The sequence below is a fragment of the Mugil cephalus genome, chromosome 20, assembly GCF_022458985.1.
Source record: "Mugil cephalus isolate CIBA_MC_2020 chromosome 20, CIBA_Mcephalus_1.1, whole genome shotgun sequence".
Lineage (NCBI taxonomy): Eukaryota > Metazoa > Chordata > Actinopteri > Mugiliformes > Mugilidae > Mugil > Mugil cephalus.
The window spans coordinates 9,227,272-9,240,928 of record NC_061789.1 but is presented as its reverse complement, the minus strand read 5'-3'; the positions used below and the strand labels follow the sequence as shown (position 1 = coordinate 9,240,928).

The following is a 13,657-nucleotide window of genomic DNA, read 5'->3' as shown; positions in this document are numbered from 1 at the left end:
AGGTGAGACAAACAATGGCCATTCAGGAATCTATTCCCACAGGAAAACATTGAAGTCCTGTAGACCTGATGCTGAAACTCGTAAAAAAGAGATCTGCGCAAGTCTGGTTTGTCCTTGGGAGTGATTCCCAGATCCCTGAATGCTCATCTGGACAGTATATTATATCTATATCCTGGAGAACAAGGTAGTCTGGTACAAAAATATCAAAACCATACACAGATTAAAAGAGCTTGTGAGGACTGCTGAGAAAACGACTACTATTTATACCACAATAAAAATGAGTCCTACGCCAACAGCCTCCCACTCAAGAAGGAAGAAGCTGCTCCAAAGCCACCATATAAAAAAAATCAAAGGCTATGGTTTGCTGCTGTGCAAAGATGATGTCCTTTGGTGTGATGAAAACATGTTTCATCTGTTTGGCCACAAGGACGTCCATTAGGTCTAGTGGTGAAGGAGGAGATCCAGGGAAGCATGGGGGTGGCAGCATCATGCTGTTAGGTTGCTTTGTGGCCGGACACAAGAAAATAGATGAGATCATGAAAAAGGAAGTCAAAGCTCGGGTCTTCCCATGACCCCCGGGCATACTTCCATATCTGTGGCAGGTTTAAGGACAATAAAGTTGATGTACTCAAGTAGCCATCAGAATCTAATAGAAAATGTGTGTTCCAAGCAAATGTTTTCTACTCATGTAACACATTAAAGCATGATTTGGGTTTTTTTGTTTGTTTTTTTTGCACTTAACGCTGAAAGTATAACTTTGTAAAGGTGACCTGACCTTATTTGAAGGCTGAAGTTACAATCCTGTCCAATGAACATGGTGGGACCTTATTTTAGAAAAATTCTGTATGTTAAACAATTGTGTTTGGTCTTTTTGTGCCATAAATTGCACATAGTGATGTTTATCAATTTAAAAGATCGTTTTTGTGAGTCAGGAAATTCAAGTTCCAAACAGACTAAAATACCAACCAGTTCAGTTGCTATAATCGACACAGCATGGCCAAAAATAAGTCACCACCTGGATTTAACCAAGCAAATAGGTAAGAGCCTCCTATTGGATAATTGCTGTATGGGTGATTATCTTTCAGCTAGCAACAAGTTATTTAACCCCGACTGCTGAAATGAGTTGCTTCTCATTACTTAAACAACCATGTCAGCAGACACATCCCGTGGTTTTATTGTCTGTGTGAGAAGGGTTAAATCATTGCCATGAATCAAGCAGAGAAAACATCTACAAAAACTGTCTTAAGAACTGTCTAACGCATTATTAAAAACTAGAAGGATGTTGGAGAACCATTGTCTTTGTGGAAGAAATGTGGTCGGGAAAGAATCACGACTGTGATCGGTGATCCATCAAATGTTTGGTGATATCAAATAAAACAAAATCACCAGTAGAATTCAGGGCTCTGTTTAATAGTGAAAGTAGGAGCATTTACCTTTCCACATATAATGTGAAGGTCACTCAAGGGATAAGGACTAAACAGTAGGCTTAAAAAATGCTAATCAGTGAGGCTAACCGGGAGAAAGGACTTCAATTTGCTAGGGAGCATAAAGATTGGGGCAATGGAAGAAGGTCGTGTGGTCCACAGAATCCAGACTTGAACCCCACTGAGAGTCTTTGGGATGTCCTGGAGAAGGCTTGGATCAGTGACTCTCAAATCATCAATACAAGATCTTGGTGAAAAATGAATGCAACACAGGATGGAAATAAATCTTGTGACATTGCAGAAGATTCTTATGGGAACAATGCTATAGTGAATACTGCTGTAACCAAAGCTCCTTGGTGGCGATTATTTCCCCCCAGGCGTGGTGTTAATTATGCATCTCAAACCTCAGTAGCGCCATGAAAAACTTGATTTACTGGAAGGGGGCGAGGATTCGCCTCCTTATAATCACTAAATCTGTGTCTCCGTCCGTAAAGAAGCACAATTGAGGCCTAAATGTAAAGTGTTTTCACGTCTTTCCGTTTCTATCTAGACGCTGCACAGTACCGGAGCTCTGCCATATGTTTGTGTGACGCTAGGCGGAAGTTTTATTCCCAAGTATGGGACAAGTGGGTGGATCTTCTTTAATAGTGAACGTGTGACCAGCCTAATGCTGCATTCAGGTCACTCTCGTAAATATTAACATGCCGTTTGGTTGCAGCGATTTGGTAGAATTGAAAACCTAAATGCATCAGTTAGCAAGGAAAAATTATTAAATTATATAGACCTATAAACATTTAATATTCTGCTTCGGCGATGACAGCGCTTTAATCGGGACACGTCAACAGCGTCTCTCACTTCTACCATTATATTTAATCGGACTGTGTTTCGTCGTCCGTTTAGCCGCTCGCGTTATTTCCGACAGCCCTGAAGGCACCATATCTTCTGCTAAGCTAGTGAGGACTGGGAGTGATACACCTTCATCCAAAGCAGAGGACATTGTCTGCAAAAGGACGCTTCTCCGAGGGCTTTGTTCCGTTGACTGCACAAAAATGTTGAACCCGCAGAGGTCTCTGTCCGAGCTGCCCAAGATGTCAGCGGCCAGTCAGGTGGAGAGAGCCGTGCTGGTAAGATGTTCACCCTCCGTGTCTAAAGGGAAAGGGACCACCGGCCCTTCCCTTAAGACACCACAAGTCAATATGCGTGGTAAATATATTGGAGGAATGAATCTGGAGGACGCTAAAATATTAGCTACAAATGTTACTAATGTTAGCCAAAGGGGCTGAAGCGTCTCGCGCTACAGCGCAGGTGCAGTAGGCAGGGCTCGCGCTGTCGTTGTCACTGCAGTGATGTTTGTTTACAGTCGGTGGGCTAGTGATAACCGGGCATGGGTATTTAATTTTAACAAATATTTATATATACGTAAAATATTTACGAGCGAGGACTATAGTCACTGTAAATATACATAAATATATTTCAAAATTCCGAGGTTAAATTCATAATTCTGTCTTTCACTCAAATGTTGTGCCTTTCTTCTTCTTTTAAATGAAAAAAACTTCATACGTTACTATCAGAGTAATAATAATTAAAAAACAGGCTAAAAAAATGGCTTCGAGAAAAGGTCAGAATTCTGAAATTGAAGTCAGACTAAGATTTCTGTATTAAAATCCGAATTACGAAGAAAAGTCAGGATTCTGAAATTAAAATCAGACTTAAGATGAAAAGTCAGAATTCTGGAATTGAAGTCAGACTTAGGGAGAAAAGTCTGAATTCTCATATTAAAGCCAGACTCGTAAAGAAAAGTCAGAATTTTGGAATTAAAGCCAGACTCACAAAGAAAAGTCAGAATTCTCATGTTAAAATCAAACTTAAGATAAAAAGTCGGAATTTTCGAATTAAAATCAGACTTAAGATAAAAAGTCAGAATTCTTGTATTAAAATCAGACTTAAGTTGAAAAGTCAGAATTCTCAAATTAAAGCCAGACTCACAAAGAAAAGTCAGACTTCAGGAATTAGTGTAAAGAAAAGTCAGAATTCTTGTATTAAAATCAGACTTAAGATGAAAAGTCTGAATTCTCGTATTGAAGTCAGACTTATGAAAAAAAAGTCAGTATTCTGGAATTTAAGTCAGATTTACGAAGAAAAGTCAGATTTCTCCTATTAAAATTTTTTTTTTTGTAAAAATTTATAAAGATTGGTATTCTTGAATTAGTCATTTAAGAAGATTCAAGATGTTCATACTCAAAACCCAAGTTCCCCTTTTTCAGATGAGGAAGCTTCAGACCGTCTGAGACCCAAGATCGGTATAAAATATACCGTGAATAAGTATTATTCTTATAACATGAGTCATTATGAAATACATTTGGAAACAAAAACAGATACGTATTGCAGCCAGTAACACTCACTTTTAATACATACATATTTTAAAGGTGTTTGTGACTTTAAAATGATTTGAAAAAGTCCTCTTCCAGTATGTCTTCTTTCTATTTGGGTGTCCTCACACAGAAGCAACAGTTAGTGTAAGTGGGTGTGCCTTGTTTGTGTAGATTTACAGATACAGACTGTCATGAAAAGTGGCCCTATGAAATAAAATAAAAGCGGAGGGACATGACAGCGTACTATAATGATTCAGCAATATCTAGTTCTTGAAAGTTTATTTATTCAGTTGTTCATTTTGTAATTTTCCGTTCTTTCAGGAAATGCCGGTCACGCTGAGTGTACATTGTATTCACTGACCATGAGAAGCTTAGTCCTCATTCATCCCAATAAAACTCTGTGATAATCATTTGTTAAGTAATGTGTACCTGTAGAAATATGTGAGGTTCAAAGTACAAACACATGACCAAAAGAGGAGCTTACTAGGGTAGAAAGGTATATCTGTGTTGCTATATTTAAGCTCCACAAAACTTTCCCACTCCTGGGAAGCCATGAATGCACAAAAAAAAAAAAAAAAAAAAAAAAGTGCACTTCCCTGGAAAAATATTTTTGTATTTAGCTGCTGTGGCCACAGCTGGAGAAAAAGTTCCAACAAAGCTGACTGAGGCCCAAAAGCTCCCACAAACATGTTGGAGCAATGCTCAGAGTGTAAACACACATCTTTTTTTTTCTAAAACATCTATAAATAACCTCCTATTTGTTAACCTTAAATACGATCAGATGGCGTTGCACGTACAGGTCAGCTCATCAGAACTGTTTTGCATTAGTCACGATGCGGGCGTTAAATCTTTATTTGCTCTGTTTTGCAGGAGGAGGAGTTCAACTGGTTGCTCAAAGAAGAGGTGCACGCTGTCCTAAAGCAGCTCCAGGATGTCCTTAAGGTAAACGCTGAACTGCCATGTACTGGGAGCCGGGCGACATTTAAATATGTGCTAGTACATCGGTTTACTTGTCACAGCTTGAGCAAACGTGCTTCTATAGGATTTAAAGTAATGTTTCCAGTGGTTTAGCCACATTAGGGACTAAAAGATTAGATGTTTGACTGTGTTAAAGAGCAGTTGAACATGTTTCTGTTAATACTGTCATTAGTAGCATAGTCAACAGTGTTAAAGTGTTCACGCTGAGTGACATTTTGCTCTGCTGCTGTCCACAGGAGGCCTCCAGACGTTTCTCAATGCCAACGCCGGGTCTGGAGAGTCAGCTCAAGCAGGAAAACTTCATCCTCGGCAGCTCAACGTAATCCTTTAAAGTTCATCTCTTAGTGGTCGCTGCGCTGTTTCAAACGGTCGTCATGAGTCCGATAAGTAGCCCCTCGTCTCTTATGTAACCTTCCCTTCCTGTGGGGGAAGTGAAGCGGCCGCTCGCTGATAGTCGGCCTGAATCTGTACATCGCTTCCTCCGTGTTGAAACCTTGCAGAGTTCAGACCAGGTGTCTGCCCCCGGTCTCGGGGTGATGTTGAAACGCGCGTGTCATGTGTTGTTTTTGCAGCATGGATCAAGTGAAGGGGGTGCTGACTCTCCAGGGAGAGGCTCTGACTCAGGCCGTGAGTTGTGTCTAATGTCAGTATCAGGGATTTATTTATAGGAAGATTAAACACTTGATTCAAGCGAAATGTGTTTTTCATGTTGGTCAACAGGACATAAACCTGAAGGTTGCGAAGAGCAGCCAAGTGCTGCACTTTCAGTTCCGAGAAGACAAGCAGTGGAAACTGCAGCAGGTAGAGAACAAGAAGTGTTGCTATTGATTGTGTTGTTTTTACTTTCAAAACCCTTTCACACCTAATGATAATGATAACCTTCATTCTTATACACTCTAGGTATAAACACTGCTAAGACTATCAGAGATCCCCTTTCAGCTGTTGTTTGATTTTTTTTTGGTTTATTTTTTGATGTTTATTATATATATATATATATATATATATTTTTTTTTTTTTTCTTTTTACATATTTTTTTATTATTTTAATTTTTCAGTTGATAAAAAGGAAGGAAAACCTTGCAGGAGTACACTCCTAATTCTTAAAATTATTATATAATATTCCCAGACAGTGATCGGGATTGACATTTAATTTACAAAAAAAAAAAAAAAAACTCTAAAGTTTGATTTCTTTTCTAATCGAATGATGATATTTATATTTAAAAATAAATTCTTAGTTTTATTATTTATTATTATTATTTTCCAGTTGATAATAAGGAAGGAAAATGTTGCAGGAGACACTCATACATTATATTTTTTTTTTTCTGGGATTGAAATTCAGTTTTAAAAGAATTCTCAACTCAGAATTTTGATTTATTTTCTAATTGAATGAATTTAGCGCATCAACACTACACCCTGTTCATCAAATTCATGAGAAGTCTTAATGAACTCAGTACAAAATGCAAAGCAGTAGCAAAAACAATAAATAAACTGCTAAACTCTTTGCATTTTTAACACATCCAACTCTTATTTGCTGTATCTGTACGTACGTCCTGTATTTGACAGGGTAGCATGAGCTACTACAGTTCTTAGCAATTTGCCAGATTTTTAAAAAAGATAAAAAAGTTCACTTCCTGTTTTGTCTCAACTGAGACTTTGGTACCTAGTCACGAAGCCAAAGTAAGAGTGAATGACACCAATGAATATTTTATAGGCGTCTAATGTCAGATGTCTTTCATAACATTTACACATAAAACCTTTCTATGTATTTACGTATTTATTTGTCCTGTTAGATCCAGGATGCCAGGAACCACGTGAACCAGGCCTTGCAGCTCCTGAGCAGTCGTGACGACAGCTACCACTTCAAGACAGGAGCTGAGGTTAACAAGGTCAGCGCAGATCTGATATGATCTTTTTTTTTTAGTGCTGCATCAGCGACGTCAATCTTGTATTTTTCTGTTGCTGCTGTAGCTCATGGATGCGGTGATGCTGCAGCTGACGCGAGCGCGAAACCGCCTCACCACCCCGGCCTCCATGACACTACCAGAGCTGGCCACCAGTGGTTTGATGGTACAAAAAAAAACACACAGACACACACACTGGCTATAGTGTACTATTTATTAAGAGTGTCTACAATGCTCCGAATTCGATGAAAAGACTATATGACCAAAAGTATATGGACACCTTGTTTGGGCTGTTATTTCTGGTTTGATATTTATTTTATAGTTTCAGGGAAGAGAGACAGTTGAACATGAAGATTAGCAGCATTAAATTGAATCATTGGCTTTAATAGCGTCTGAATTGTAAAATTAATTTAAAAAAGGCAAAGAGCTGTTGTGCAATTGACTGAACCAACAGATTTGAAAAGCAGTCATGAGATATATTTTTACATTTTTACTGCCAAATAAAAGAGAAGTAAATGAATCACTGCATTACTAAGAAACATCTGGAATCCAGACACAGAAACCTGGTGTTGTGGTTCACATTTAGTGTCAGATAATATTAATTAATGCTGTATTGTTTGATGACGTCATACCTTAAGTTGTTTTGCCGTAGTTACGGCCGACAGTAACTATTTCAGTTCCAACAATAAATAACAATAAACAGAATATTTATTTAATATTCACTCCTCGTTGTTCATTTAACGTCTGGTCGGACACTACAGTATTGTATGGTTAATGTTACTTCTCAGTAAAGCTCTTAGCGTTAGCATCTTTTTATTAGCTACATTTATCATAACTGAAATTAACTAAAACTAACTGAAATGAGGCTAATCCACTTTTCCAAATCCATACTAGTTCATATGGATCATTCTTGAGTCCAGTTGTCCTTAATTTAATCTGCTAATCTACATTTTTCCCGGTCTCTCTGTATTTACTGATACCCTTCACCATGTTTTTTCCACTCAGGCGTCAGTGACGTCAATGCATACCCTCTATTAAGGATTGTTCTTGTGTCCGTATACTTTTTTTTTACAAATATGTCAAACATTAATCTCTTTCTCTGGTTCGTCCTTCCGCTCACAGAAAATGTTCACCCCTCCGATGCCCGGGGACGTGATGGTGAACTTCTACATCAACTTAAGCAAACTGTGTCTGACTGTTTATCAGCTGCACGTGCTGCCTCCCAACACCACTAAGGTCAGGACATGTAACACCAAGCAGCGCTATGACCGACCACGTACATGAGTGTGTGTGATAATCTTTTATTTATTTATTTTTTTCTCTCTCTCTGATCTGAAAAGAATTTCAAGCCAGCTGGAAGCTCAGTGTTGCACAACCCGGGAGCAATGTTGTAAGTCAGTGTTTTTTTTATCTGAAGAAATGCCTCAGTGGCTCTCCCACAGACGTCTGTGTAACTTAACTTTTTTCTGCTTCTGTTATAACTCGCGTCCACAGCGAGCTCAACAGTAACCGGTTCGAGGTGAGCCACGTCCACAAGGTGGAGTGTGTGGTGCCGTGGCTCAACGACACTCTGGTGTTCTTCACCATCTCCCTGCAGCTCTGCCAGCAGCTCAAGGATAAGGTCTGAAAAATAACTTACTAAGGCTTTGTTCTATTTTAGTAGTTCACCAAAGTAGCCAAAAGAAAATTGTCGAACCCTAAGGCTGTTTATAAATATGGACAGTGTGCTGCCACATTCTTGCATTGGCCAAACTGATACTATTTTCGGGTGGCGCCACCTTGTGGTGCTCTGCTCTACCTCCACCAGCAACCGGGAAGTGTTGGATTATACACAGTGCATGTATTTAAAATTTTTCCTACAGCTCTTTACAGAGTGGTTGGCATGGCAACTGGTAGTCACATCCTTTTTCTATACCACCAAATACCTAACTAAAACAAAACTTAACCACAAAGCTACACTTGTATATGCATCAACATTATATTAACTACCTGAAATGACTGAAACCATCCTTGAAAAAGAATTATTTGTTGTGTATTTTAGTGTTTTACTTTCAGTCCCATCCACTAACAGGGAGAATGTTATGAGCTGTACTGCAGCCAGACACCAGGGGGAGCTCTACTAACTTTGGCATCACTGTAAAAGTGCTTCAACCATGAATCAAATGAGATTTTCTATGAGAAAAAAATATTAATTTGAGTTCTACAAACATCACAAATGTCTCCACAACTCCATAAGGACATAGTCAGGACAGCTTTGCTAGTGAAGTGTTGTGTTGCGCTCTAACCTGTGTCTCTCCCGTCCTCTGCAGATATCAGTCTTCTCCAGTTTCTGGAACTACAGACCTTTCTAATCCACGTCCATCCTCCAGAGGCCGGTCAGACCCAAACTAACCACTCAAGTGTAAGGGACATCCTGGGAAGGTTTTTATTTTTGTATATACATATATATATATATAGATATATATATTCCTCATGCAGTCATTCGGTTTGAAGTGTTGCATGATCAACCGAAGAAGCCAGTCAGACTCTGAAAGATTTCAACGATTGCCATTCCCAGTTGTGTTAGCCCAGATGACTGACATGTGTGTGTATTGCATCTCACGGTACAGTACTGACTTGAACTCTAAACGAGCGACTGTGATTGTTGCTGATTTACGATTAGTTTTTTTTTTTTTTTTTTTTGGTTCTTGCTGAGTATTTATCTGGTCCCTCAGGGTGGGAGGACTAAGCAGCACTACGTCATCACAGTGGGGGGTTTTTGTTCTCTTTGCGTTCCCTCACAGCAGCTTCACCTTTTGCATCATCTCACCATCCAGTCCTGCATCTTATTTCCAGTCTTTAAGAAAGCTTTCTGTTTTCTAGTCATGTTCAGACCCAGGATCAGGGATTCATTATTTAACGCAACGTTGAGAAGCTGAGTCACTTCTAAAGAGTGAATCACACGGTTAACAGACACTGATCTGGTATTTCTGATGCACTCTTAAAATCATAGAGTTCTACAAATTCCCCAAAAGGTCCCAACTCGTACGTAATCAGCCGCTTTCTTGCTCGTGCCACGGCTCCCTGATAAATTATTTATAATATGCATGTTCGTCCTACAGTAACAGAGTCGTACTGGACAATAACAGAAAGAGGCTGAGTTTGCATTGCATTTGAACTCTTGAGAGCAAATTTGATCGTCCAGAGTGACGTGTTTTTATGCAGAAATGTAGAAATAAGTTTAAGCGCCTGTAAATACAAGACGTTTTTCCCCAGGACGATCGGATGTTGAACAAGATACAAGATCTGTAAATGTACAGGTCCAGAGTCCGTCATGTATTTAACTACAGCTGCAAGAAATGCTCATAAATCTCCATGTGTACGTTTAAGGTTAGAAGTTGAATTGCTATTTTCAGATGTGCGAAAAACTAATTGTCCAAAAGGAGAAAGTAAAACCATCAGTCCAGTTCGTTTAGATCTCTCAAATTTGCAACAGAAATCCTTTTTAAAATGGACATGTTCAGGTTACTGTAAATCCATGTTAAAAAAAAACAAAAAACAAAACAAAACTGAGGATTTATTTGTGTCACTAATTTCATACAGTGCGGGTGTTGCTAGGAATGCAGCAGCACTGCGAAAGGAAACGCAAAAGGGAATTAGAAATTCCAGCTGTGGGGGGAGGCAGTAGTTTTACGAAGAACGTTCCCCACTGTGATGTTTAACCAGAAACAGACTTAGTGACAGTACGGTATCATTTTGTTTGTGTCCCAGCTTCAGTGTCGTCCATACGTCACGTGTTACTGACATGTTTAACTTATCTATTCCTTCGATGTCAAATTTATCAGAGCAGAATAATCCAGGTAGAAATGTGAATTATTTGATGGATGCGTACTCATTCCTATGATAACTTGTGATATTATGATGTGAATTTGTCAGGCGCTGGGGCTGGCACACGTCTTTTTTTTTTTTTTTTTTTTACCCTTCGTTGCCCCTCGCTTGGTGAAAATGACACATTCCCTGATAAGTCTGAACGATAAGCTATTTGTCACATCTGTTGATGGAACCTCCGTTTCAAGTGTTCGTCTGCTCCGCGTCCGTGTATTTATTTCTTCTCTCGTGTCGTCGACTCCCTGTGAACCAAACACTAATCCAATCACGAACAAGTGACTTTATTCCAGTAAGTGTTAACCTGTTTTAAAAGCTGCCTCTCATATAAAATGTGGAAATGATTTAACTGTGCAATAAAACGACTCTAAACAACAGCCCCGGCCTCGCTGAACTCTTTCTGCTGAACTTTACTGCCCGGCCGCCTTTAAACTAGATTCTGTTTACTTTTTACGCAACCATGAAAAACTGAGATAATAAAAATAAGAAGTCTCCAAGGAGACATACTCAAAGCCAAGTGGGTTCAGTGACATTTACCCGAGTCCAGCTTTGAGTTGGTGGGTAACTGGCTCCACCAGCTGAGACAAAGCCGCATCAAACAGATTATTGGACAAGTTGTTACGTTGAAATTTAAGTAATTTTGACACCATGAGGTGATGGAAGTGATGAAGAGAATGGACGTTTGGTGCACCAAAATGTTATTCTGTCCCACCAGAACACTGTATTGTCACAAGATGGTCAATGGTATTGACTTCTCCTGTCGGTGGTCATAATGTTGTGGCTGATCGGTGTCAGTACTATCATTCGCAGTTGTAACTCACAATAATAATAGAGTTTGATGAATGAAACAAAGACAAATAATACATTAACAAAGTATAAATGTTTTATTATTAAGTAAATCCTTCAAAGTTAAATGTCGTCATCATTTCAGCGTCAGATTAAGAAGTCGTACTCAAATCTACAGAGGCGTAAAAACACAGACAGTCGAACTCTGTGGCATCCGAGCAATCGAGCTCACGTCGTAGAGACAGTCTGCAGGATCACGTGTTAAGATTTCATTAGCAAAAGAGCTTGTGAACAACAATTTGTTGTGTGTGCAAATAGAAATGTTTAGTTTAAAGGCAACGTGGTGAATAAAAGCGTTTTTCTTTTTAGTTTTTTTTGTTTTGGCACGGGGAGTGGGACTGTGAGGCTCCGCTGCTTCCATCTTCGGGTCAGTTTCGGCTCTCAGGGCTCCAGGGCCATGTTTTCTATGCCGACCTTCCGTCGTCGGGGCTAAAATAAAAAAAATAAATAAAATACATTTGATTTGACTCTGCTCTTTTTATCAGAGTACACAGAGTTATCATTAATAACCACCGCTCAGTCTGGGTTCATTTTACGACGCAGTCAATCACATTTTTATGAAATTTGTTAAAACTATTCCATGAATGTCGAAGATGCTTTTAATAGCACTATTGACACCCGTGTCTCTTGAGTGCGTCTGCTGTATGTTTTCACCTTGTCGTCACAGCAACAGCAGCAGCAGCAGCGGATCAGGACCAGGATGACCAGCAGGAGAACCATACCTGGAAAAACACAGCAACCACGTTCACATAAAACAAACAAACAAACAAAAAATAATATTGAGATTCCAACTTCAGTCGTTGAATTCAACTCACCGATGAAGATGAAGAAGATGGCAAAAGAGGCGATGTCCCAGTCAGACTGGAAGAACTGCTTGGACGTCAGTCTGGAAACCACATCGTTGAACTGAGACTCCAGTTCCTGCTCGATGTTGTTATCCATCGTTGAGTCTGTGATCAGAAAAAAAAAAGCACGCAGATGATGACACATCATAGCTCCACTGGCTTGGTAGGAAACCGGAGCAGCTAGAGGTTATAATGCCAGGAGGAAACACTGCACTGCGTCTATCTCCTGGCCTTTTATCTCCTTAACTGACCACGACATCCCTGAACTCAGCTTATACGACCATAGGAGTAAAGGCAGCGTGTGTGGTGCACACATGTGGCACATTACTTTAAATCATCTGACATGTTATTGTGATGTTATTGACCTAAATACTTTCTACAATGAAATCACCGGGTACAAATCATCACAGCTGTCCGTGCAATTTTATTTACAGCGGAAGATTAAACGCTTTCTCTGAAGATGAGACGATGTGGACTATTACATAGAGATTTTATGGTCTCTGAACTGAAATAATAATGATAATAATAATAAATTGCTGCTGCTGCAGTTTGTTAAATTAACTTCACACAAAGCTTCACACAAAAGAATAGATGGAGACATACGAATAAGATAAAATAGATACAGCAACTGGTCGTTTTGACTCAACAACCACATATTTTTACAGACAGGAGCCACGGTGAATGTGGACAGTGCACATCCACAGAGGGCAGTGTGTACCAGGTACCACAGGGTGTGGACGGTTTTGACTGGAACTACTTTCGCCTCTAACGCAAAGAAAAAAAAGTCTCCGTGAAAACCGACACCTGTCACCTGCGAAATACTAACAAAAGGCAGCGATGACATTATACCTTTTTATTATTTGTGTGTTATTTCCGGATAAAATCTACGCACTTCATTTTCTCTTGAGTGGTAACTAGGTGCCATCATTAAACATCACTAACCACTAAACATCGCAATGTAGTTTTAGCTTTCAGCGCTTAAATATAAGATTAAAAGAAAACTAATAACATTTTAACATTATTATATATATATATAAAATACCTGTTTTTATTCTGCTGTTCGGCAGGTGAGAAGCTGGTGCCTTCCTCTTAATGGACTCGTTTTTTTTTTTTGTTCTTTTTTTTCCTGTATTGTTTTTCCTTCCGGGTACAAAGGTCTTACCTGACGCACCTGTTAAACACTGACTCACGCTCTCATTTAACGAGGCCGTCTGACCAATTAAACGTAGAGGGATGCAGGAGACGTGCAACAGCAAATAAACAATGAAATTATCAAATATAATATAATATGTAGCTATATATATCATGATAGATGTGATTGGTTTTCTGAGAAAAACAAAACAAAACAAGCGACGAGTTTTAATTGTCAGAGGTGTGATGGAAATGACAATCACTGCGAGTGATTGTTTTCAATAACGTTACAGTACT

General features: G+C 39.2%; 2 protein-coding genes across 2 annotated transcripts; one reads left to right on the top strand and one right to left on the bottom strand.

Moving 5' to 3' along the window:
* Nucleotides 1-2,151: 2,151 nt before the first annotated feature.
* rogdi (rogdi atypical leucine zipper) lies at nucleotides 2,152-10,915 on the top strand. The gene is made up of 11 exons (XM_047572539.1): nucleotides 2,152-2,548; nucleotides 4,667-4,738; nucleotides 5,011-5,093; nucleotides 5,347-5,401; nucleotides 5,495-5,575; nucleotides 6,564-6,659; nucleotides 6,742-6,840; nucleotides 7,797-7,910; nucleotides 8,015-8,064; nucleotides 8,169-8,295; nucleotides 8,984-10,915. Exons 1-11 carry the CDS (start codon nucleotides 2,474-2,476, stop codon nucleotides 9,023-9,025), a joined length of 894 nt encoding a protein of 297 aa, XP_047428495.1. The 5' UTR covers nucleotides 2,152-2,473; the 3' UTR covers nucleotides 9,026-10,915.
* Nucleotides 10,916-11,399: 484 nt separating this feature from the next.
* On the bottom strand, nucleotides 11,400-13,409 carry smim22 (small integral membrane protein 22). Its single transcript, XM_047572541.1, has 4 exons — nucleotides 13,272-13,409; nucleotides 12,200-12,334; nucleotides 12,039-12,106; nucleotides 11,400-11,813 (listed from the first exon to the last, which is right to left on the bottom strand). The coding sequence occupies exons 2-4, from the start codon at nucleotides 12,324-12,326 to the stop codon at nucleotides 11,766-11,768; spliced, it is 243 nt and encodes an 80-aa protein (XP_047428497.1). The 5' UTR covers nucleotides 12,327-12,334; nucleotides 13,272-13,409; the 3' UTR covers nucleotides 11,400-11,765.
* Between the last annotated feature and the right edge of the window lie 248 nt (nucleotides 13,410-13,657).